This window comes from Parasteatoda tepidariorum, chromosome 8, assembly GCF_043381705.1.
Source record: "Parasteatoda tepidariorum isolate YZ-2023 chromosome 8, CAS_Ptep_4.0, whole genome shotgun sequence".
In the NCBI taxonomy this organism is placed as follows: domain Eukaryota; kingdom Metazoa; phylum Arthropoda; class Arachnida; order Araneae; family Theridiidae; genus Parasteatoda; species Parasteatoda tepidariorum.
Genome location: NC_092211.1, coordinates 83158819 through 83183136, shown reverse-complemented (window position 1 = coordinate 83183136; position 24318 = coordinate 83158819). Strand labels below are relative to the sequence as shown.

Genomic DNA, 24318 nt, shown 5'->3' with positions numbered 1-24318 from the left:
AGTAGCATCACTGTGAGGAAAACTATAAACGCCAATCAAACGAGTCTATGCATGCGTCTTTAAGTAAAAGATCCAATCAAACGCATCCATTTCTGTTCCAAGTTACCTAGCGAACAGCATAACACTCTTGCAAAAGTTTTGAAGAAAAGTTTTCAAAGTGGCAACCACTACCTTTTATTAGTAAACAAACAGACGAAATAATGACCGTTCGCATGCTTCAAAAGTGTTTGACTCTACAAAGAAGATTTTGCACTATCCCTCTACCCTTAACAGTAAAGGAAGCTCTTTCAATCAAGCCAATAAATAAAACAGTTTTAGTCCGGGTATTGTTATAAATTTTTCTCTGTTTGCAAATTTTAGTTCGAATTTTGTCTTTGAACAGTTATTATTTCAAAATGCTTAATTTTAAATAGCTTTGCATCGATAACTTTAACTTAATAACTCTATTTTAATATTTAAATATAACAATGTACCGGTGGATAACCGATCAGATTTTTATTACCCTTTTATCGGCATAAATTACCCGATTCATGGTACCTTGACCTGACTACCGAATTTCAGCCCGAAATACCTATATATTTATTATATTTTTAAACTAAATTTAATTGAAGTGGTGAAAAAAACATTCATTATTCAAAACTCTGCCATTGACCCTAAGGATTATCTTTGCACTATATGAAAAAGATGGAACTTGAAAATAATAAATGCTGTAATACCCTGCTGGGTAATAAATCCAATTTATGTCCAGATCCTTATATCCAAAACTGGCTGGTTTGTAAATAAAAATTTTGGAAGACATAGAACCAGGTAAAAGATTTAGTTTCCTCCTCATACCTAGACAGAGCAAAAAATTTTATTATGTGATTATAAATGCAACTTTAATATAGTAAATTACATATTCTGTGTAATATAGGCAAAAACTGATTAATCCACAGTAATTTAAAGTTAAAAATTAGAGAATTAAGCTTAAATTTAAATATAAAAATGCAACAAAACAATCATCTTGAATGCAATACAGGACTTCTTCAGGGGGGAACCCTGCATGAATTCATGTCAAAGCTTCCCTTTAAATTATTGTTTAGCAAAATAAAAGTGTAATCTCATTGATCTGTAGAGGTGAATTGCTAAATTTGTTTTAAATTTATTTTTATGATATTTAAAATAACTGTAATAGAGAGAGCATTGCATCTACCATTTTAGTGTGTTAGAATTCATCGTGATGTAACTAATTATGTCTTTTTATAAGCTGGAGCCATTCTCATGACTGTACAAATTAAATTTTAAAAATTAACTTGTATTGACAATAAGTAACAGTAAAAAGTTTAATTTAAAGTGCATTGGAAGCTAGTAAAGATTATTACTTGAATTTAATAGAAAACTGAATATTATTAATATCAATATATGTTTTAAAGAAAGATTAATAGTAGAATTAGCTAAGTAAAACATTCTTAGAACAGTCAGTTGATGACAAAGAGAGTTATTGTGATTTGAGACTTGATAATTTCAAGATCATCTGCTTGGTCAGCATTGTACTCCCTTTAATTCTCACACTAGCTGATACCAATTAATTTAGAGCACAGGAACAGAATACCTATTATTTGATGCAAAGTTATTTAGTAATATGGCAGAAAATGTAAAAAAAGACTACTTGATCTCAAGGAATGTAAAAGAACATTGTAAAAATTAATGTTATATGGTAAATATTTCACATGGTTTGTCAATAATGTAAATTAACGTATTTACCGCATGATTTGTCTGTTGTTTGTTATATTTTACTTTTAATTTTGATTTGCTTGTTTAGAAATAACTTTACCTTTCTTTTTCACAACATCCTGCAATTAAGTAATTCTTTTTAATTAAATTATAATTTTTATTTATAGCTTTCTGCTAATGAAACTTGTATTTGTTTCAATAAATTTTTTGTTTGTTTTGATCTCACAGGGATGGGTTCAATCTGTTAGGAATCACAAAGATTTATATTTTGTGGATCTTGTTGATGGAACATGTTTTGGCAGACTTCAAATAGTTTTAGATGCGCAAGAGCATAGGTAAGTTTTCTTAAGTTATTCATTTTTATTTACGTAATTTTTCTTACCAAATTTATGTCAAATGTTTTTAGTATTTAAGAAATATTCCAAGAAACTAAATCTGAAAGCTATTCTTTTTTTATAACCTTCATTCGCTTCAAAAATAGTCAAATCAGGGTAAATCGTAGTGGTCACAGTTTCAAATCAAGGTAAAACACATTTCCACGTGCTATGGTAAGGAACTAATGTTGTTAATAATGGAATCAGTATTCATATGAATAAAACAAGATTCCAGAGCATCAAGAAGAGCTGATGTGATTGGATTGAAAGTAATGTTGGTATTTAAAGTGAATGAAGTTTTTAAACAAGTAAAATGTTTTCAGTGTTCATTCATTTTAATTCACAGGAAAACTCATTATCAATTCCAAAATTATTTCAGACAACTAGAGGTTGAGAGCTTTGCCTATTTAAATATCATTGTCATTGTAATAATAATGCAATGCATTACTGCAAAGTAATTCTTATATAAATTGATTTGTATTAAAGCTATTTGTCAAAAATGCTGCTAAATAGCTATCCTTTATGTATGTTTTTAGAGTCTGTGTCAAAATTATAAACATATTATGGGTTTCTAATTCACATTTAAGTATAATCTAAGTAAAAATGGTATCAAAATTTTTATGATTTATATTTGATATTGTTTTCTTTTTGTGATATATGAAAACTAAAATTAGTTCATCTTATTAAGTTTATCTACTTTTGGGCATTAAGTTCTGTCTTCAACTAATCAATGCATGTTTCTATAATCTCAGAGCGATATCTTATTAAATATTTAAAAAGTTCAGTTTTTGACTTTAAGTTAGTCTGGTGGAGATTCACAGGGCTATAACCAAGCTCACTGTTTGCAAATATCTTTCGAGAAATTTTCCCCGCATCCATGGATGTTATTGTGAAAGGAGACAATGGATATTTGTCTCCCGTAAAAATTAGGATACTATTAAAGATCCCACCCCTAATATATCTGACAAATAAAAGAAATTTTCATGTATAATGCAATATAGTTTTTTTTTTTCAGTTTTTTTTTTTTTTTTTTTTAAAGTTAAGGATTTAAAAAGAGCATATTGTTTTACAGATTGAAGAAAATGGTGAATTATTTTTTTTTTCTTTTTTTTTTTTGTATGTGGTACTTGGAGAATTTTTGTAGCTGTATATTTTAATTTTGCCCACCTTAAAAACTGATAGTCTGTAATTCCCATGCCTGCATTGTTTATTATACACTCATTTAGTTTCATGAATTGTTTTTATTAAATATTTTTGAACCATGTGAAATAATATATAAACAAGTGGGTATTATTTATTTAAATTTTATTCACTACTCTCAATAAATTTACTTAATATTCATTTTTTGTGGATGGAATCAAAAAAGTCATGCCTGCAGTAAAGCACTTACGCCGTATACTTGTTACTTATTTTGACCGCTGATATAGCAACGCTTGCTTGTGAAAAAGTCTGATTGATTCTACACAGTAGTTTTTGGTTGATGCCCTTTCAAATATGGAAAGTGAAAAGCTGCATTTCGGTATATATAAATTTTTTTTACTATTGAAAGGGTAAAAATTTTGTTTAAGCAAGAGAAATTTTTTTTTATGTGTATGGATAAGAGGTATTAGTAGTAGGCTTGTCTGAGCCAAAACTAGTTTGCAAAATTTCTATCCAGCAATCTTATTTATGCAAATTGGTGAATAACAACTCATAAGCTTGTTGAAGTATTAAATTTATCGAATTCAATCTATCGTGATCATTTGAAACACCAAGGTTTTAACTTAAGACTCAACATATGGTTTTCTCATGTTCTTACAGAAAGAAATTTGTTCTGTCACCTTGATGTCTGTGATTTGCTTCTCAAATGTTAAGAAAATTAGTCATTTTCAAAGCCTTTTATCCCATTGGACTAGATATAGGTTGTCTGCAGCAATATTCTAGTCTCTGCAAAAAAAATTTAGATGGTCAAACCTTTGCTTCAAATGTGGATGACAATCCCCATATGTGTCAGTTTTTTGTTAAAAAAGAATAAAAGTTTTAAGAGCATTGAATCATGCTACTGACAAAGAGATGCCAAAAAGTAATCAGAATGGACATTATACAACTCAATGAAGTATTTTTAACCATAAGAAAACCGCCTTTCCTTTTCATAAAATAAAAAAGAAATTTTTTTAAAAAAAACTAAATTACTTTTTAAACAACCCAATATTTTTTTTGCGATAATCATGTATCATGAGGTGATAGCAGGAAACAAAATATTAATTATCTTTGTCTTCTGTTCAATAAGTTGGAGGAAAAAAAGTTATAACAAAACTGCAGATATTGAAATATTTAGTGAAAAATATGAATTCGAAGATAGAAAAGCATTTAGTAAAATCATAAAAGCTAATTACTTTATATGAGATATTAAATCATGGTGGTAATATTTAAATAGAATAAATTGCTGAAATCTGAAGGATTTCTATATAATTACATGTTATTTTCAAAGTGTTGTCGTAATTATGCCTTAGTTGAGATACTGCCCTGTTAGCTAATTGCTAGGATTGTTAGGAAATTGGAGTAATATGACTTTTAACGGAGGAGAGTTCAAGGAATGACATAATTCCCCCAACTTACAACAAAATGAAACAACTATTTCCCACTCTCCTATGAAGGTGACTTATCCCTGTTACCATTATAACCCCCAGGTTTTTGTGATAGCTGGATAAAAGGCAGGTTCTTTTTTTTAAGGTACATAAATAAAATAATAAATCTATCATCATTGGGATTTATTTTAACTGTGGTCAGTCTGAAGAACTGTTGAAAAAAAAAATTTCTAAATTTATTACTTTAAATTTATTTACTTATTTAAATACTGTGTTTCTTTTAAATTAGCATACCACCCAAATATGGAAGTTCAATTAAAGTTGAAGGATCTGTTGTTAAAAGCCTGCATAAAGGGCAAGAAGTTGAACTACATGCCAATTCTTGGAAAACATATAGCGAATGTGCTGAAGTATCTTTTTTATTTACTTTTATTGCTCATAATTTTGTTCACTGTTAATTTTTTCTTAATTTATAGTATGTAATTTTAGGATGAGTTATATTGTTTATTGTTGTTTAAAACTTTCAAATATTATTACATTTATATAAAACTATACTGCACTTATAAATATTGAAAAGTAAATATAAATATAAACTGTTTGCAAAACAGATATTGTAAAAGCATTGTTTTGTGTAACAAATGGGGACGTATGCAAGAGTTAGAGAACGAAAATTAATGTATAATTTACAATTTTTGCAAATGTATATTAAATATTTCACAAACTAATGTCTTGGTGAATGTTTTTTTCCTTGAAAAATTAACAGTGACAATTATTAAAAAAAGATTTACCCCATTTTCATCATTAAATTCATTTTTAAAAGTATATTTTATCATTCTTTTTTTTAAAATTATCATTATTTAATTCTGCAGCAACATTTCTAGTTTAATTCTTGAAATTATTAACCCAAATTCAGATACTGCTAAAAGGGAGTCACTGTTGATAGTTTTTTTTAATGTCAATAAAACCATGTTGCGTAGTAGAATATTATGTATTTATACCATTGTAAACCTTTATGTTCAATATAGTTTGTAACTATCCTTGATACTGAAATCGTTTATCTACTTATCATATTTTATTGATCAGTTTATTATATGCTTCTATTTTGTATCACATATGATTTTATATGATCAGTGCTTATCAAAAGCTTTGAATATATTTATAAATTTCTATATATTAATATCTAAATAAGCAACTTCACTAAAAATCATAATAATTTATTATATTTTTAAGTTTCTCAACAAAAATTTAAAAAGTTTTAACAAATATTTTAGTGAGTTCTTTGTTAAATTAGTGACAGTTATAACCTAATCTGGCTTTATTATTGCAATCAGGTCTTTTGCAAATTTTCTGAAAGATCTTTTAAGAAATACATTATTTTTGATGCACTCTGGTTAGAGAATTTATAGAAGTTAAAACCTTAATTTATTTTAACTTGTGTGTTTTTATTATTTTTGCGTTTCAAAATAAAATTTTTGAATACAATTCTATACAGTGCATCTCTATCCCATGAATGCATCTATACAATTAAATTGTTTACACATAAATCTATAATTTAATTTAAATTTAAAATCTTGTATGGTTTTGGGGAAGAAAAAAAAAACATTGATGACATATTATGTTATATTCTAAGTTGCTACATAGACTAGTTCCTTCTAGTTTTTGTATATTTTAGAATAATTGCAGAATGTGGAAAAGTTTCTAATTTCCCAGCAAAATAAATATTTTATTTAACTTATAACTAATATCGAAGTTTAAAATAATACAATTAATTAATGAAGTGCAGTCTCAAGTAGAAAGTAAATTTAAGGGATTACATTTTCATATGAATAAAACAAGATTCCAGGGCATTTAGATGACCTGATGTGACACTTTTTTCGTTGGCAATTTTACGTTTTATATTTGTAATCGTTTTCGTTCCTTCTATATATATTTTTGAAGTGAATGAAGTTTTTTAATCAAGTAAGGTACAAGAATATTTACACAGTTCAATAGATGACGTGTTTTTTAATGCCGTTGTTTAAATTTTTAAACATGATTATTTTAACAATTATAATAACTAAATACTCTAATTAATTTTAATAAAAACTCTTATGATTTTTATCCGAGTTTTTTTAAATTTTATTAATCTCTTTTTTGTTTTGTTTTTTGAAGTCATCTCATTATTAACAAATACGTTGATAAATACATTTTTTAAATTCAATAACGTAGTAAAAATTAAATAAAATATCGTATGAAAATGTTACAATAGTAAACAATTTAGTCTTTAAACTGTGTAAATCGCATTTCAAATCTTACGATTAATTCATACAATTATTTTTCTATATGATGGAAAATATAAAAATAATAATATAGGACGATATAAAATTTGGGAGTCGAGCCTTCAACTAAAGATCCGAGTCTATGAATGTGGGATTTTAGGAAATTTGAGTAAATTTGCTTTAAAATTTATGGAGGAAATCGAGTAAAACCGGGTCCTTAAGATTTTTCCCCCTACAATGTATCTGAGCTAAATTGTTGGAATATTTCCTGAGATATCGAATTTTAANTTAATTTTTCCTAGTATAATCCTCATTATGTACTTTTTTTTATATTGTACTGTAACCGGAATCCTTAGGACTTTGACTTATCCGAGTAAAGAATTATCCCATATAATAAGTCTTTAAGACCTATTATTCATTAAAATTTATTTCTCATACAGAATTTTTACTCATAATTTTCTTATACATAACGTAAGAAAGAGAGCACATAATTTTTGAAAAGTTTCAGGAAAATAAAAGTTCAAATATGGGTGTTAATATAAGAATGCAGCACTAATTTTTTATAGCCTTAAAATCTATGCTTAGAGAATGCTTTTTTTCTCTGATACATTTAATTATATTTTCAGAAGGAGGGATTTTGCTTCATTCACACCCCTATCATCACACAAAATGACTGTGAGGGAGCTGGTGAAGTGTTTTCAATCGAGGTGAAAATAATATTTTTTATTTCAGTAGCTGTGTTTAATTTGTTTGGTATAATATAGCAAGATAAAAACACAATTTGTTGATATAATAAAATAAATTTGTATAACTTGCATTTTTTTTCTGTTTCTTAATTAAAAATCTCAACAGAAATGAAATTTTATAAGTGATAAAATATTACATTTTATTTAAAAAAAATCAGTTTGTATGAAATTTATCTTATTTCGTCACATTTTTGAGAGATACAAAATCTGGAAGTTAACAAAAACCATACCATAAATGGAATTTTTTTAATTGGGCAATAATTTCTTGTGTTATCAGTAAGTTTGCTATAGAAGTGTGTTTGCATGTAGGCTGATTTCTAAATTATTACTAATAACTCAGCATGATAGTTTTGTTGCAAAATTTATCCAAAAATTCTCAATCTTTCTTTTAACTCTAATTTTAACTTCAATTTTTATTATTTTATCTCCTTTTTTTAAGGTGAGAGACAAAGATAAACTTCCTAAAGAAAATTCTGTTGAGTTTAAAGATCAAAGCAATGCATTAAATGATAATTTGAAACTTGACAAATCACCTCCAATTAGTTCAAAGATAAATAATGAAGAAGAATTTTTTGGCTCTCCAACGTACCTTACCGTATCAGGACAACTGCATTTAGAAGCTATGGTTAGGTACAATATTTACTTATATTTTTTGAAGTAGAATTTAGTTATTTATTATGAATCTTATTCAATTTGAATTTTATCTCATGTTAAATCACTATGTATGGGAGTAAATTTTATTTAAACTTGCCTTGGTGCTTAATACTAAATTTTATTCTTCTAATAGCAATTTATAAAATTTTTTGTTTACATTAGTTTTTACTCTAAATAACCAATTTAAAAAGAAAATAGTTTTCCATTACTGTATAAAAATGCTTCATATTATATTTTCTTTTAAAAAATTTATTTCAATTTTTTTGTAAATCAAATGAAGATTCAAAGCATCTCAAAGTTTAAAATTTGTACTCTAACTACATGATGTTTAAATCGGTACTTAATTTAGCAAGTAAATGATGTGTTCAGTATTTAAATGAATTAAGTTTTTTCGGCAATAAAAAATAGTAAAGGACATTTAAATATTGTTTATATTTCTGTCTCCCCTCCCTTCCAAGTGTCTATAAAAATCCAAGTATCTTAGCAATATTTCATCTTGTCTTTTGTTTTCATAACAAATGACCGCATAAAGCTACTTTATTGGAACACTTTAACTTAAAAATAATGTTTTGTTTTGTTACCTTTCAGTGCTTTATCTCGTGTTTATACCTTTGGGCCTACTTTTAGAGCTGAAGGCTCTCAAACACGTTTACATGCAAGTGAATTTCAAATGATTGAAGCTGAAATAGCTTTCGTTGAAACAATAAATGATGTGTTGCAGGTGAGTATTCCTAATATAGAAGCTTTTGAAGTAATTTAATAAATTATTGTTTTCCTTAATATTACCCATAATCTGAAATTCTTTTTAAAATGTAGTATTTTGTGCTTGTTACAATAGCTATAGTTATAATATATCACTGACATATTTACTTTTATTACATTATGTTGGGACAAACTTCATTTTTGCTGTGGAAAAGAGCAAAACAATTTTCTGATACTTATTATAAATAAAAAACTGAAAGAAAAGTTGAAAGTTTTTGAAAAAGATTTCCAGATTAAAGATATATTCTACGTGAGATGATGATATATTGATAATATGTATATTTTTTTCAAGAGCAGTTATAATAGTACATGAGCAGTTACGTAAAATTTATAATGACTTGCAGCGAAAATTGTCAAACCTAACTCCACGTTAGCATTGAATAACATTTTATAAGAAATTTGTCATGTGATTTGTGTTAATACAAAATTTTGATTCAATCTTTAAAGAAGCATCCTAAATAGGAAAGTTTAAACAAACTTTAACTTTTCAAACATTTTTTTTTCTTTAGTGCATTACATAAAAAAATAACTATTTTTAACAGAAAATAATTAAGTCCTTCTTCAAACTAATTTTAAGATTTCCACTTTATCTAAGCTAAAATCATAAACCAATTTAGTTTGCATTATATTTTACAAGTGTATTTTGAATATTTATTTATTTATTTTATGCTTGAGAAGAGGCAAGGCATTTTTTGTGAACCAAAAGTAAAGAAATCATATTATTTATTTTGTTTTCTTAATTTACATGTAAATTAAAATATGCCCTTGAATTTGAATAGAGAATCCAGGCAAAGAGCGTAGTTCCAAATAAACTCTAATTTTCAACACAAAAAAAAGTTGAAAAAATTTTACAAATTTTTCTGTATTTTTTAATCATCTCTTTTTATTCTTATTTCAGTCGTGAAATATGTTTTTTTAGAAAATAACAAAAAAAAACTGGATGGAAAAATTTTTTGAAATAATGGTAAAAAAATATTTGACAGATGTTTTTAATCAGAAACAATAAAAGTTAACTTTTCTCCAAGTAATTTTTGTATTGTTTTACAGTCTTTGTAACACTCAATTAATAATTATATCATCAGAATTTCACCACTTATATTATGTAATTAATGTTTCAATTTGAATCATTTATATGCAGCTGAACTTAATATATTTATTTAAAACTGTGTACATTGAAAACTAGTACTATGGATATTTTAACAATAGTATTAATTCTATAATTATATCCATCATAATTTAATAAGTTGTTGTAATATTTTTTCAAATTCATTTTTAGGTCGCTGAGAAATGCATAAAATACGTTACTGAATCTTTATTGGAATCCTGTAAAGATGAAATTGTTTAGAATGTATTCNTGTCCTATAGTGAAGCTGTTATTATATTAGAAAATAATAGAAAACGACTTAAAGTTCCTATAAAAGTAAGAATTATTTATTTGCTCTTATTTTTAGTTGTTACATAGTTAATTGTTGGCAAATTCCTTTTATCTGTATAAAGTACTTATATTTTTTTTTTAATGTGATCAATTTCAAGATTGGGTCAAAATTACCAAATCTGAAAACGATGGTTAGAGAAAGGTTAAAAAAAGTTTTTTTTGCTGGTTTGTATCTAACTAATTTCTTTGTAAGCTAAGGAAATTTCGTTTAAACTCCTTCTAAAAACAAACGTTTTATATTCCGGTGATTGGGTTTTGAAAAAAGATGGTTTCACGAACTAATCAGCAATAAATTTTATTATATTTTGTTCTGTTTTTTGTAATAATGAATTTATTATTTAATTAAATTAATTTGTTATTAGAATTGAAAACATTAGCAAGGCATTTGAGTAAAATATTGTACATAAGCCTAATATGAAATGAATAAATATTTATTAATAATACATTTCGTTAAAAAAAAAAAAATTTCTTTGGCAAAATTATACCAGTTATAAAAATGTTTTTATCAAGAATAGAAAGACTATGAAGCTAATTATTTTAAAATTATTATTGTAAATATTTATTTTCTTCCTATGAAATAAATAATTGTGAAAAAAAAGTAATAATAGTGAATAAAGTTCATATAATGAAAAAATTAACAGTGAAAAAAAAAATTTTACTTGTATATGAGCTAAATTATTATTTCATGGCATCTTCATGATTACCCTTAAAGAATAGAAAATCATGATAAAAATTATTCCATGTAAAAGTTCTCATGTAAGCATATTTCATTAAATTATAAAGTATGCTTTTTGATAGGTAATTTACTTCATAAACAGTCAATGGAAAAGCACAATTTTAAACTACTAATATTTATTTTTTTATGATTTTAGTATGGAGATGATATTGGAACTGACCACAAGCAATTTTTAGTAAAATATTGTAATTATACCCCTGTATTCGTCTCTATGTTTCCATCATCAATAAAGCCATTTTATATGAAAACTGATGAAAGAAATTTGGTAAGAAATTAACTCTAATTTCTCTTTTTAACACAAATGTCCATTTCCATTCCTATCACTATCTCCACAAATGTTATTGACGGTTTTTAACAACCACCTTCTCCATTATCTTTATTAGCAAGTTTAGTTAAAGCAATTTTTGCTATAATCTTTTTTTATATATATAGTTTCATAAAAAATTTTGCAAAAAAAGAAAATAAATCTTTGAATTAAACTTGTTTCGATCGTGTTTGTAAAAATTTAGATTAAATATTCTAGTTTTACATTTGACTATTTTTTTAAACCAGTAACAAGCTAGATCTTTTTTTAAAAGGAAACAAATTTTTAATTTTATATTGGAAAAAAAATCGTTCAACAAAATTAATTCTCAGATAGGATTGCACATACTATGTTTTCCTGTCATATCAAAAGCTATTGTTTTCAAAAAGTTGTCAAGAAATAAAATTTGCTACAATGCAGATTATTATATTAAATTTCAATATTCATGTTTTTCATTGGTATAAGCATGATATATAAATTTTAAATACATTAAAAAAAAGGAAAATAAATAACTCCAGATGTAATTATTATTTAGATGATCAAATTATTTTTACACTTTATTTCCAAAGTAGGTATTTAATGTTTAATACAACTTTTTTTTAAATTATACTTGTATATACTCACATGTGAATAAATAATATATATAAGTTCTGAATTTGCTGTTAAATTTTATGTTGAACAATTAGAGATGTTTCACTATTTTAATATTACTATTTTACAATAACTATTTTAAATAATTATCAATTTCTTCCAAACAGTTTGCTTCAATTTAATTAAATGTACCTATCTCTAAAAGACAAATTATAATGACTCTAAATAACATAGCATTAAGAATAGAATTATACTTGAGTTTTATAGTATAATAATGTACAAAGTATAACCCTAATATTTAAAAAAGAATTATATTTGTATAACCAATCCTATTTATTATAGGCTTATTGTTTCGACTTATTTGCTCCTTTTGGTGGGGAAGTATGTGGAGGAAGTCTCAGAGAAGATAATTATGATCTGTTGAAAGAAAAATTTTCATTTGAAGAAAATCCTAGTCTTTCATGGTTAGTAATGATTTTTATTTTGATTCTAATGTAATGTAGATAAAAAAAACTATCATTTAAATATTTTACAAAAATTGTATTACAGCTAAGTTAAGAGATTTGTGTGTTTGCAGTATTCTTTCAAAGCATGTGTCTCAATTTTTTACTTATCCTTTAAGTGGAAAAATTGCATATACGAATGAAATATCACTTCCAAATAAATAAATACATTCATTACAAAATGTTTCAAAAATTTATATTAGAGATTGAAAAATGCTATAAAGTCAGGCTATTGACCTGTTTTTTTACGTTAGTATCATTAAAATTTGTCATGAAGGACTTTTTATTTTTTGGAGGATATTTCTTAAAGAAATTCTTTTTAAACTATTATTTGGTCTTTTCTAAAAAAAAGTATAATATATGACTGTAAGCAAGTTGCATAGATTGTATTTCAATACCAATTCTCAACAATTTTGAGTTTACTTTTTTTTCCAATTTCATAGTGCAAAATTTTAACAAGAAATTATTACTAAAGAAGTTAATATATATAATGCACTTATGTATATTCTCAGACTCTTTGTCTACATCAATAATCACCAACTGTTATTAAGTAACATAACTGTTATTAAGTGATCTTAATGCTACTCTTTTATGATACCTGCTGTTAAAGCTATCTTATTTTTATCAAAGCTTATTAATTTTAACCCAAAAGTATGCAAATTAAATTTTAACTAATATTTACACCAAAAGAAATGTACTTATTCATAATGTTTATTTTTCATGTGCTTTATATTTAAGGTACTTAGATCTCAGAAAATATGGAAGTGTACCTCATGGTGGATTTGGAATTGGTTTTGATAGATATTTGCAATGTGTGTTAGGAATTCCAAACATTAGAGATGTCATACCTTTTCCAAGACGAAAATTTGATTGCAAGTGTTGATGGAACATCATTTTAGACAATTGTAAATACTTTAAAATGAAATAATAAGATTTTCAAGGCTATACCCAATAATAACATTTTATACATCAAAGAAAAATGATGCTGTAAATAAAAGTTTATTTACAAATTATTGTTATATTACTTTAACAACATACAAGTTTTTAAATGCTTATTGATCATTTTCTAGTAATTAGCAGACAAATCAAACAAAAAATTTATAAGTAACAAAATGGATTATTTTCATTTTGAAGTTTAACTATCTATTTTCTTCTCTTCCTGGTTCAATTTAGAAATCTTTTGCTTGTGTCGTTTGATTTCCTCTTGCAGTCTTTCTATTTCTTCTTCATGATGATCTATTTCTTCATGAAGGTGGCCTTTCAAAGATTTAAGCTGCTCTTTTTGCTAAAGATTTGAAGAAGGAAAAAAAAATAAGGAAACTATTAAATATTAACTAAAATATTACCGAACATTTTGATGATTACACTTAAAGAGAAACATCTATTTTAGATATCAGCATCTATAAATCCGATTCTTTTTGTATGTAAATGTGTTTCTGATTTTTTTCAAGAAATAATCATTATTAAGATGTAAGTAGCAGTAGATATAGAGACTACAGAACACACTATTAAATTCCTACTAAAACAAGATTTTTGACACAGCCACATGCTTGATAAATGAACTTAAGCAGAGTTTTATATTTTCTCCGTGTGGTTTAATATCCTCCTTCATAATGTTGTAGGGAGGAAATTTTTGAATATGGCAAAAGTGTTAGCAGCTTATAGCAGAAAAAAAATGAATTTATTTTGGCAAAAAATTTGCATCAATAATAATAAAATAATGCTTTGTTTTTTAAACAATGTAAAAATATAATCATGATTCCTAAGAAAAACTAAGGACATGTCAAAACATGATGAAAGTATTAAAGATACGTAATGTGTTTCGAATTCAGAACTTTCTTACTTGTTTGCAAAACTTTTGAATATCAGGAATCCCTTCTAGAGAGACATATTAGGCACTGTACAGTTTCTACTTGCGTATTATTATTTTTTTTTAATTTTTAAATTTCGATCTCCCCTAAACAGCAATAAAATAAGTAATCGTCAAGTTTATAATTTTATTTAACCCTTCTAGGACTGCAGACTACTAAAAAGTATATATTTGGTGAGCGTCCCAATCTGGCATAGCTCAAAACATGTATCTTTATAAGATGAAAAAATTAAAGTAGAAAATTAACAAACATGTTCAGAAGTCAGAAAAATCTAATCTCTACAATTTTCAAAAATTGGAAAACTTCCATCAAATCACATATTTTAAATAACTCTATTATTTTTTACACCTAACGTATGAATACACAATACATTTTAGTTACTGTTAGTCTATTAAGAAGTAAATTACTGATAAATACTAACACTTTTTCAAGTTAAATAAAAAATATATCACTAATAATATATTTTATTAAAATGCATTACTTCAGTGTTCTTTTAAATTATTATATTGTATTCAAAATCCAACCTTAAACATTTTTTTTTTTTTTAAATTAAAGATTAGGCATATTTGCATTGCAGTTCTTACATAAATTACATTTGAATAAACAAATTTTTTAAAAATTGATTGTACTAGATAACAACAGCTTGAAAAAAAATTATAAACCTACTTGTTTCCTAAAATATTCTTCTTCCCTTGCAGCTTCCATCTTACCAAAACTACCACCAGCATCCCTAATAATAAAAATAAAAAATTTGTTATAACTAAAGAAAAACACTTTCTTTAGACGAAGTATATATATATTAAAATTAGCAAAATAAATAAGCCAAATTTAACTGTGCAACATGAAGATATTGAAATTTGATAGGCTTAGAGCAAAATATACCAATCAGCCACATTTTAAAATTGTCTATAGAAGTATTTTGAGTAAATTATATTATAATTTAAATAAAAGCAATAAAAGTTGTTTTTGTGCACAGTGATGTTATCTATTAAAAAATTTAGAAACTTGCAATGTTTATTTCAAAACAATATTAAACAACAGTTTGATCTGAAAATTTTACATATACATATGCTACACATTCAAAAGAAGAAAAACATCACCCTAATGCACTAAGCCTTTTATTCATAAATCTTATAGCCTAACCTAAACCATTTAATTTTAAAATTAAATAACAAAATAAATATAATGTTATTGAAATGAGAGTTAAATTTCAGAAGCATTTTAATTAAATATAATTGAGGGGATTAGAATAATAACGGCAAATCCCAACCATATCTAATTCTAATAAAAATCATACGTTACAGGCAAAGTTTGAAATCCAGCATACCATTTAATGCTTAGGAATTGTATACAATTTCCTAAAACGAGTCAGCTATGTATGAAACTATTCATACTTCAAACCTTACCTTGGCATTTTATAGAATAAGAAACCGACAAAGTATGAAATACATCTCCACTTCGTTTTGAATGTAATGAAATGTCATTCAGGCCTACATGTTGGTACAAGTAGGTTAATTTTAAGTTCTTATTTTTTTAAACGAAAATTTTGTTTCCCTTAATATGTTTATTTTGAACAACTTTCAATTTTCTTTATGCATTTTGAACTCATTTTTTAATGTTCTCAATATTTTTGCAGAATAACATTTTAATTTTTGAGAAATATGTGTGAAAAAAATATAATAGCGAAGTGAAATAAAAATATAATAGCCTAATCAGAACCTTTTTGCATATTTTTCTTAAACAGAATTTGTCATTCTATAGAATGTCTGGGTATTAATGCCTAAGAAAATTATCAATGCCTAAGAATAATTCTCATACTTTGCTTTAAAACGTATAGCATTATATACAATGCCTAGGCAGTCTATAGAATGCCAACATTTCATACTTTGGCGGTAACAATTGCACACCACTGAGATTTCAAGTTTTGAAAGTGGAATGTTAATTCATTTAATGCTTTGTAAGAAAATGAGATGAGGTGGCAAAAGTTCAAGGTTGCCTAAAATAAGCACTTTAAATTCTGAACATATCAATAGTGAAAATTTTCATTTAAAAAACAGATTCAATTAACTTTTTATTACCTGACAGATCCACCAGAACCTCCACCCTAAAATAGTAATTATATACGTTATTTGAAACTTAAGTTAGTACAAACATTTAATATTTTCACTTTTTAAGAAATATTTTATTTTTACAATAAAATGAAACTACCTTTTTAATCAAATATTAAGCTTTCATAAAATCTGAAAAAATCTTTTCTTTTTAGATTATTGAATGAATGAGGATCGAATCAATTAGATAATTTCAGCACTCATTAACTTTTTATTTTCGAAAATTAAAATAACAAAAATTTTTACAAGTAGACTTTCTTTCTTATTTATATTTTCTGAAAGCTTTATTAGTGTGTAATGCGTTAGAATTATTTTCTAAACATTAAGAGTTAAGGTGACCAATATAGAATTAAATTACATGCAACACAGCCATATTTTTATTCATTTTTTTTAAAAAAAACTAAATGATTAAACCTTGTTCTATTGTACCTCAAAAAATATTCATCTTTTTTCCTACATACTTTTTTGAGTTCAGAGGTAATTGAATTCTCGACAATTGTGTTAAATACTTTTGATATCTAGCTATTCAAATTTTTATTACCCTCAAGATATTAGAATCATTCTAAATTTACATAGAAGGAAATTCAGTAATCAGATGAACTACAAATTGATTGAATAATTTTTCAGCAGACTAATGAGATGAAGCTGAAAAATGTGCTTAACTAGGAAAATATGGTCAACTAAAAAGAACATGTGGTTGAAAATTTGTTTAACTAAACTCTGTATTAGTCACATAGCTTCTCAAAAAGTTCTTAAACTTCAAAAAATCACAACAGACTATTTTATAACATTATAAACTTTCAAAAAATTCAAGAAAGTTGAAATTAAATTCAGGAAAAGTTAAGGATAAAGCACCATTTTCCCTTAATTTTAAACATTGTGCACTTATTATTTGAAGAAAAAAAATGCGAGAAAAATTTGAAAAACATTTTTTTTTAAATCTGATGATTTAAGCAATTAAAATTTACAGCCAATATAAAAATTATAAGTCTACAGCAAAAGTGGCCAAGGGAACTACGAGGTAATGTACCTAAGTTTTTTTAATTGCCAGTGATCTTTCGGGAGAAAAACCCAATCCAACATACATAACTTTTGGTAGGACACAAATGCTATGTATTAATTTGAGCTTTTATTTTTAATAAAAGGCATTTAAATGACTTGAAAATATTACTTCGTTTTTGCCATTTATTGGATTGGTCAGTCTTGCCAACATATCCATAAAATTTGTATTTTTTTAATGGTACATAAGTACAAAAGGAATATTTGTGATACAATTATTGATAAAATTTAATTAATATAAACTTCCCAAAATCTAAAATTCGGTTCAAAAGGCTATAATCCAAAATTAACAACAAATTAAAAAATCGGAAAATCATACAGCAAAATTACTAATTTCAAATACATATGGATTTAAACAGATGTTTGAAATAAATACATAAGTTCTGACAACAGTAGAACTATTTGAAAATAAAATTAATATGAAACCGAAAAAAAGCAAGTTATAGTACATAAACGCCAAACTTGCACAATTCATGAAAACCATAGAGTAAAAAACTGAAACAGAACTTTAAAAAATATATAAGGGAAAAATTGAAGGTGTTCTATGTACGAACTTTTAAACGGACCTAAAGCATAAGAAAATGTATAGCTATTCATAGATTCTCATTCAATATATGAATAGTCACAAGAAAAAGGAATCTTAATTTGTGTCAAAGTACCTTAAGACCATGTTTATTAAAAATAAATGTTTAACAGGAACAAATGATATTTGAGGTGAAATTTTGTAAAGAGGCTTCTTTTTTGTAAAGAGCCATAATTTTGAAGTGGTTGCATAAAAATGAAGTATTCAAATAACGAACCTGACATTATAAGTAAAACTGTAATAAATTTACATTAAAATATCATTAAATCATCATATGAAATATTGAGGGCAATTTAAACCTCTGTCTTACAAATTTTTGTTCGTTAATATTGATGTACAGAGGAAAGGAGGTCTAATTAGAATTAACAAAGAAATATCTCGAGAATAACAAAAACTTATAATATTAGAAAAAACTTATAGTACTTTTCATTTAATAGTAACATAACATATTAATAGTAACTAACTCCAGATACACACAATTCAGCAGTAGATAAAACCGAAGTTTAAAAATCACAAGAAACTTTATTAAAGTAGGAAATATTCAGACAAAAACATTTCTTTTTTATAAAACACTATTTTACCTTTCCAGAACCACTACCCCATTCTCCTGCTTGTGACCCGTTTGTGCGATAGAATCTAAAAATAAAGAGGAAACATATAAATATTGTTTCATAACTTAAACAAAGCTCTTAAAATAATATTACAAATATATATTAAATTGCATGTGGATGTTTTTTTTTTTTTTTTAAGGGGGAGGGTCAAAATATAAGAAACCAGTAAATACAAATCCTAACTTTAAAACTTAACCATTATTCATTAGTAATTCTTTTTTCTGTAAAACATGAATTAATGGTACTACTGGTACTTATGTTTTATAATCCAAACTTCCAAAATAGTATTAGCAGCAAATTTTAACAGATTGAATTATTTTTAATTGGTGATATTGCAATAGTAAGGAGAGTTCTACTTATTGCTTTGTATCACTTTAAATTCGTATCATCATTATCCCTTTAACTACCTACTATTTGTTGTCATCTTTTAACTTGCTCTACAATAGTTCCCCTACTATTGATAGAAAATATCTTTCTTCAGCCAATATGATATAACAGCCAAATATATATCCAGCCATGATATATACTAAACCACCAAATATACATATTTAAGGTTTAAACCTTTTTAATTCATAAAACTATTTTAGATTGCCTTTTTTTTTTTAGTTACTACAATAATAATAAAATCAGGGAATAATATGGTACAAAGAAATATTGAAAAGTATTTAGGTGAAATATTCTGAAACAATTTTTGAAATACGAAAAGCAAAAGCAAAATATTCTGTACATAAAAGTACTAAAAATAAAAAGAAATTAAAGCCCAAAATAAAAAATAAACATATCATCCTTAAAGCAAAACAATGTGTATAAAGCACCTTCATTTAGTTTATACAATTTTTTTTTCCAATTGTATATAATTCTTACTTCTATAAAATAAGAAAAGAATTTTTTATACAAATAATGCATTTGTTATCCCTCAAAAAATAAAAAGTGCCCATTGTGACAAAGGTTATCGTTAAATATCTTTTTCAATTACTAGTTAAATCAATTATTATGATACTGTCTTAAATACTGAGGTTGGTTTTAAAGTTACACATTTTAGTTAAATTAGTTTAATCAGTTATGATACTCTAATCAATGGTTCATAAATTTTGTTATTAGTTTTGAAATAAAATTTTTCAATATATAGTTAAAAAAATTCTAGATTATTTTTTTAATCTCTTAAATTAAATTTATTATCTTCTAAGATTGTTTTAAATAATAAATTAAATAAAAACTTGAATGCTATAAATGTATTAAATCAATAATGTGAGTTTTTTTTTACATTTGATCTTCAAAGGATTTAAATCAGAATTTTATTACTTACTTTTATGATGCACATTTTTTTAATATTTCAGAATTTTTTAAAGAATTTCATTCATTTTGATTTCTTAAAAATTAAAATGAATAGGTATATAGGATAGTCAATCATTTAATTCATTTTTTCATTCATTTTTAATTTATTGAAATTATTTTAAAATAGGAGACACTATTGTTTCTTGTAAAGATTCAGCTTTAATAAGGCTTACAACTTACAATAAGACCTGAGTTCCTGGAAAATAGGTTAAATGGGATTCAGTAATAACCTTGTGTAGGGAGAGTAGATATCGATAATGTCAACCTTCATCTATGAAAAGGTACTCCAACATAGAATTGAGTTAACATGTCTTTTATACTAGTGAATTGGAATTGTAATTTTGTAGTAGTAGACACACTACAGTACTCCCCCACCAGAATTATAGGTGGAATAGAATTGGATACAAGGAAACTACTAGTTGATTCAATGCTGTCTTTCTGAGAAGCCGGGAGAGCTATATTAAGATCACCATACTTTATAAGTGATATCCGTGAGAACTGTATTAAGTTCATGGTCGCTCCTGTGTTGCCTTTAGCAATAGCTAGGATTTATAAATACAATTTCAGAAATTTAAGGAAATTAAGATGGTTATTAGAGCTTCAACGTTATCACAGTGATGGATACTATTAAGCTATTTGTTAATAAGTTGGATTGGGTTTCATCCTAGTTATTTTAAATGATTTCCTGAAAATCAATGGAATCTATTTAACAATGCACAATAAAGTAGAGTATATAAAAAGCAAACAAATAGAAAAGTTTATTAGAAGATAAAAGGTATAAAATATGTATATTATATAAAACAATGCACATTTTCAGAAATACATTTATTTTAAATTTAAAAAATCAGTATTTTTTCTGAAAAAAAGAGAACATTTTTACAGAATAGGCATTTTTACAGTGCATTTGTTTTAGGGAAAGTGCAGACAGGGTGGGCCATCCTCCTAAAAATTCTTATGGAGAACACTGATAAATATATACCAATAGAAAATAGGTTTTCTTCAAACTTTTAAACAGAAATAAGTAGCGGTTAAACAAACAGAAATAGAAATAAGTGCAAGAAAATATTTCCAAACAATTTATTATGATTAATTTCGAAGAAATGCAGCAAATTTGACTTGCTATCAAATTGTAATTCACCCTTTAATGATTAAGGAATGTGGAGTTATCTTTAATAATTTTAGAATGAAAGAAAATACAACTTACGAAAACATTATAGAAGCAACCCGTGGGCGAATATTGCGAAGCATTCTTTTTCCAAACAAGAGAAATAATTTCAAATTCTTCAATCAATAATTGTGACAAGTTTTCACCTCTACGTTTAACAAGCAATGACAAAACCCAAACATCGAATGTTTCCCGTTGCCTATTTCTGCTCAGACAAAATATTTGTCATCATTATGCGGGTCTCTATCTTTTAAGGAATTGGTAACTAATTTTAAACCATAGTTTCTACTACAGAATGGCAACAAGGAAATGATAACGTCGGATCAATGGGCTTTTCGCATTGTGATTGGCTGTTGACTATCACTCATGGTTGCAAGAATTTGGGAAGTTATCGCGTTTATTGTGAATTAAAATAAAAATTTCAATAATTTTGTGCACGCCTGTCTGTGTTCTCGCGTAATCTCGTATTTGGTGTGATGAAACAATTGGTTCATTGATGGATTGTGTTTACATTTATTTCGTAAACAGACACTGGAAAAGAGGAGATTTGTGTTTAAAAAAGATATTAGGCGAAAATGTTTTCGAATTTTTAGATATTTATAAATGTAACAATAAAAATGAATGTTTTCTTTGCTATGTTTATTATTTGTTTTTAAATAAAAGTATGTCATTTTGATATTAAGAGTATGTTCTTAATACTTTGCTCTTAATACTTTTAAATTAAGTATTCTCTTATAAAAGCTTAGCTGCAATATTTATATAATTTTCTTACATTCTGTTGTAAGGAAAAGAAAATTCGGATCTAAATTAAAAGAATAATTATGCCATGTAATGTCTAATCATCCTATGCATATTTCCTAACATTTGTACTTAATTATTAAGCATTATAATTGTAACATAAAAAATAATTCTGGAGTAAAGTTCAAATTGATGTTTAAGTGTTTATATATTATGTTTANTCGGTCCCTACGCAGACTGATCCAAGTGGTCACCCGCCCGCACACTGACCGCAGCCAGTGATGCTTGACTTCGGTGATCTGCTGGGAACCGTGTCTTAACGATCAGTTCACTGCGGGACTTCAGTGATGGATGAGAAGCAAACTACAACAAAGATGCAGAACCCGACAATCATTATTAAAAATAAATGTGATAAAATAAAATGATAACTTAGATTTAACTTAATGCAATCTATTTAACTCATCACTCTCCCAAAGAGCAGTATTATAACTCAGTGGTAATTGCGGCGCTAAGTGAAAAACCCTGAACATTTTATGTGAAAAAAATCGATATCAATTTATATACCTTACATGTTTCATCTAACATTTATATTTAAATTACCTTCTAATGCAGGATATAACTTTTAGAGTAATTAATTCAAGAAAAACTTACTTCTTAGAAGAATCACGATTTTAAAATAGCAGGAATATGAAACGCGATATTGGATTTTAAAATCGTGAGAATATGAATCGCGATATTGGATTTTAAAAACACTTAAATCGAGTAAATAGAAATCACTGCACAAAATTTTTAGATAGCATGAATACGAATCGCGATGCGTACTTTTTAACTAAAGTATAAATGCGAAAATCGATGCGGGATTACAAACGCGTGAACACGAATCGCAATATTGGATTTTAAAAAAGCGTGAAAACGAATCGTGACATTGGGTTTCAAAAACGTGTAAATACAAATCGTGAAATTGCACTTTTAAATCACGTGAATATGAATTACGATGAACGATTTTTAAATCACGTGACTACCAATCGCAACGCGTAGCTTTTGAATCAAGTATATATGAAAATCGATGTTTTATATTAAAATCACGTGAACAAGAATAGCGATTTTAGCAGATTGCGACACAGTTCCAAATATTCGAAATGGCGAAAAACAGCTAAGCCAAAAGAATCAAATTGGCGGAACAGTCACGCGAGACGTATCACGTAATTGGCAGATGAATGTATGTAAACGTCTCGTTAACTGGATTTAGAAAAAGCTTCAAAATTTTGTCGTCTTATAAGTTTTTGATTCACATATGCCCGCGAACGGTCTTGAGCGGATCGAAATTGTACGATAAGCACAAAAATTGCATGCTCCGCAGTATTTTTAGACGCAGAAGAAAGATTCGAAAAACCCGGAAATCCGAGGTAACGCTGGAATTTTATTATTATTTTTTTTTTAATGGCGGGCACTTGGAACTATTGTCCATTGGCCACAGAAAGTGCCAGAACTGCTAACTCTCTTTTCGTTACCCAGTGGGCACCTGTGGCGAAGCCACGGTGCCCACGTAACACAATCACAAACCCGTTTGTAGGGCGGGTCACATTCACACACAAAGGAGAAAGGACATAGAACACAGATAGAGAGAAAGAAATATCCATGCCATGCCCTGCCCCCTACACATGCCGGTCGGCTGGTAACCCTGGAATACAATCTGCTGTATAACTGCTCACTAGTTTTTGGAACCAGATAATTCACATGTTAATGCAGGCGACATTAAGCATAGCGAAACATTTTTTTCATCAGTTGTGATGTAATTTCTTAGTTACTCTAATTAAAAATAGTTTAAAAGACAGTTTCCCAGATTAAAAAAAAAAGAACACGACCGAACAGTTCATTAATACTATAGAAATGACTGAACATTCTACATAAGGCTCCACCATTAAAACAAAACTCAAACACACTAAAAAGTTGAACAGTCTATTCGGTGGGAGAAATCGGGGAATAAAGTTTTTACTGTTCAAAAACATATAGTTAAGAGAAACCAATAATCATTGAAGTAATTTTATCAGATAATGTGCAAATTAACATCATTTTAGGAATATAAATAAGTAAACATCCTTTTATTATTAATATTTATCTTTGAAAGAATTCAAGAATATGCTTTTAAGAAATTAGTACGTTTTCCCGAATATCGCAGACCAGAGAGCATTCTTTTAAGATTTT

The 24318-nt window shown here is 26.5% G+C and overlaps 2 protein-coding genes across 2 annotated transcripts; one reads left to right on the top strand and one right to left on the bottom strand.

The window, feature by feature from the left end:
• Positions 1 to 88: 88 nt before the first annotated feature.
• LOC107455898 (asparagine--tRNA ligase, mitochondrial) lies at positions 89 to 13653 on the top strand. Its single transcript, XM_071183947.1, is given in 10 exon segments — positions 89 to 323; positions 1942 to 2048; positions 4944 to 5107; positions 7531 to 7619; positions 8098 to 8288; positions 8901 to 9033; positions 10351 to 10494; positions 11382 to 11510; positions 12483 to 12604; positions 13382 to 13653. Coding segments are annotated over 10 exon segments (1347 nt in total). The 5' UTR covers positions 89 to 200; the 3' UTR covers positions 13527 to 13653.
• Positions 13624 to 21607, bottom strand: LOC107455908 (ATPase inhibitor A, mitochondrial). Its single transcript, XM_016073635.4, has 5 exons — positions 21415 to 21607; positions 18846 to 18900; positions 16593 to 16618; positions 15181 to 15244; positions 13624 to 13928 (listed from the first exon to the last, which is right to left on the bottom strand). The coding sequence occupies exons 1-5, from the start codon at positions 21456 to 21458 to the stop codon at positions 13779 to 13781; spliced, it is 339 nt and encodes a 112-aa protein (XP_015929121.1). The 5' UTR covers positions 21459 to 21607; the 3' UTR covers positions 13624 to 13778.
• Positions 21608 to 24318: the final 2711 nt, after the last annotated feature.

Bases quoted from the DNA above. Each gene is read 5' to 3' on its own strand.
- LOC107455908 (XM_016073635.4), bottom strand. From the start codon at position 21,458: ATGCTTCGCAATATTCGCCCACGGGTTGCTTCTATAATGTTTTC. The intron at 16,619-18,845 runs GTAAAATAGTGT...TTACTATTTTAG, and splicing joins GGGGTAGTGGTTCTGGAAAG to GGTGGAGGTTCTGGTGGATC. The intron at 13,929-15,180 runs GTAGGTTTATAA...TCAAATCTTTAG, and splicing joins AAGAATATTTTAGGAAACAA to CAAAAAGAGCAGCTTAAATC.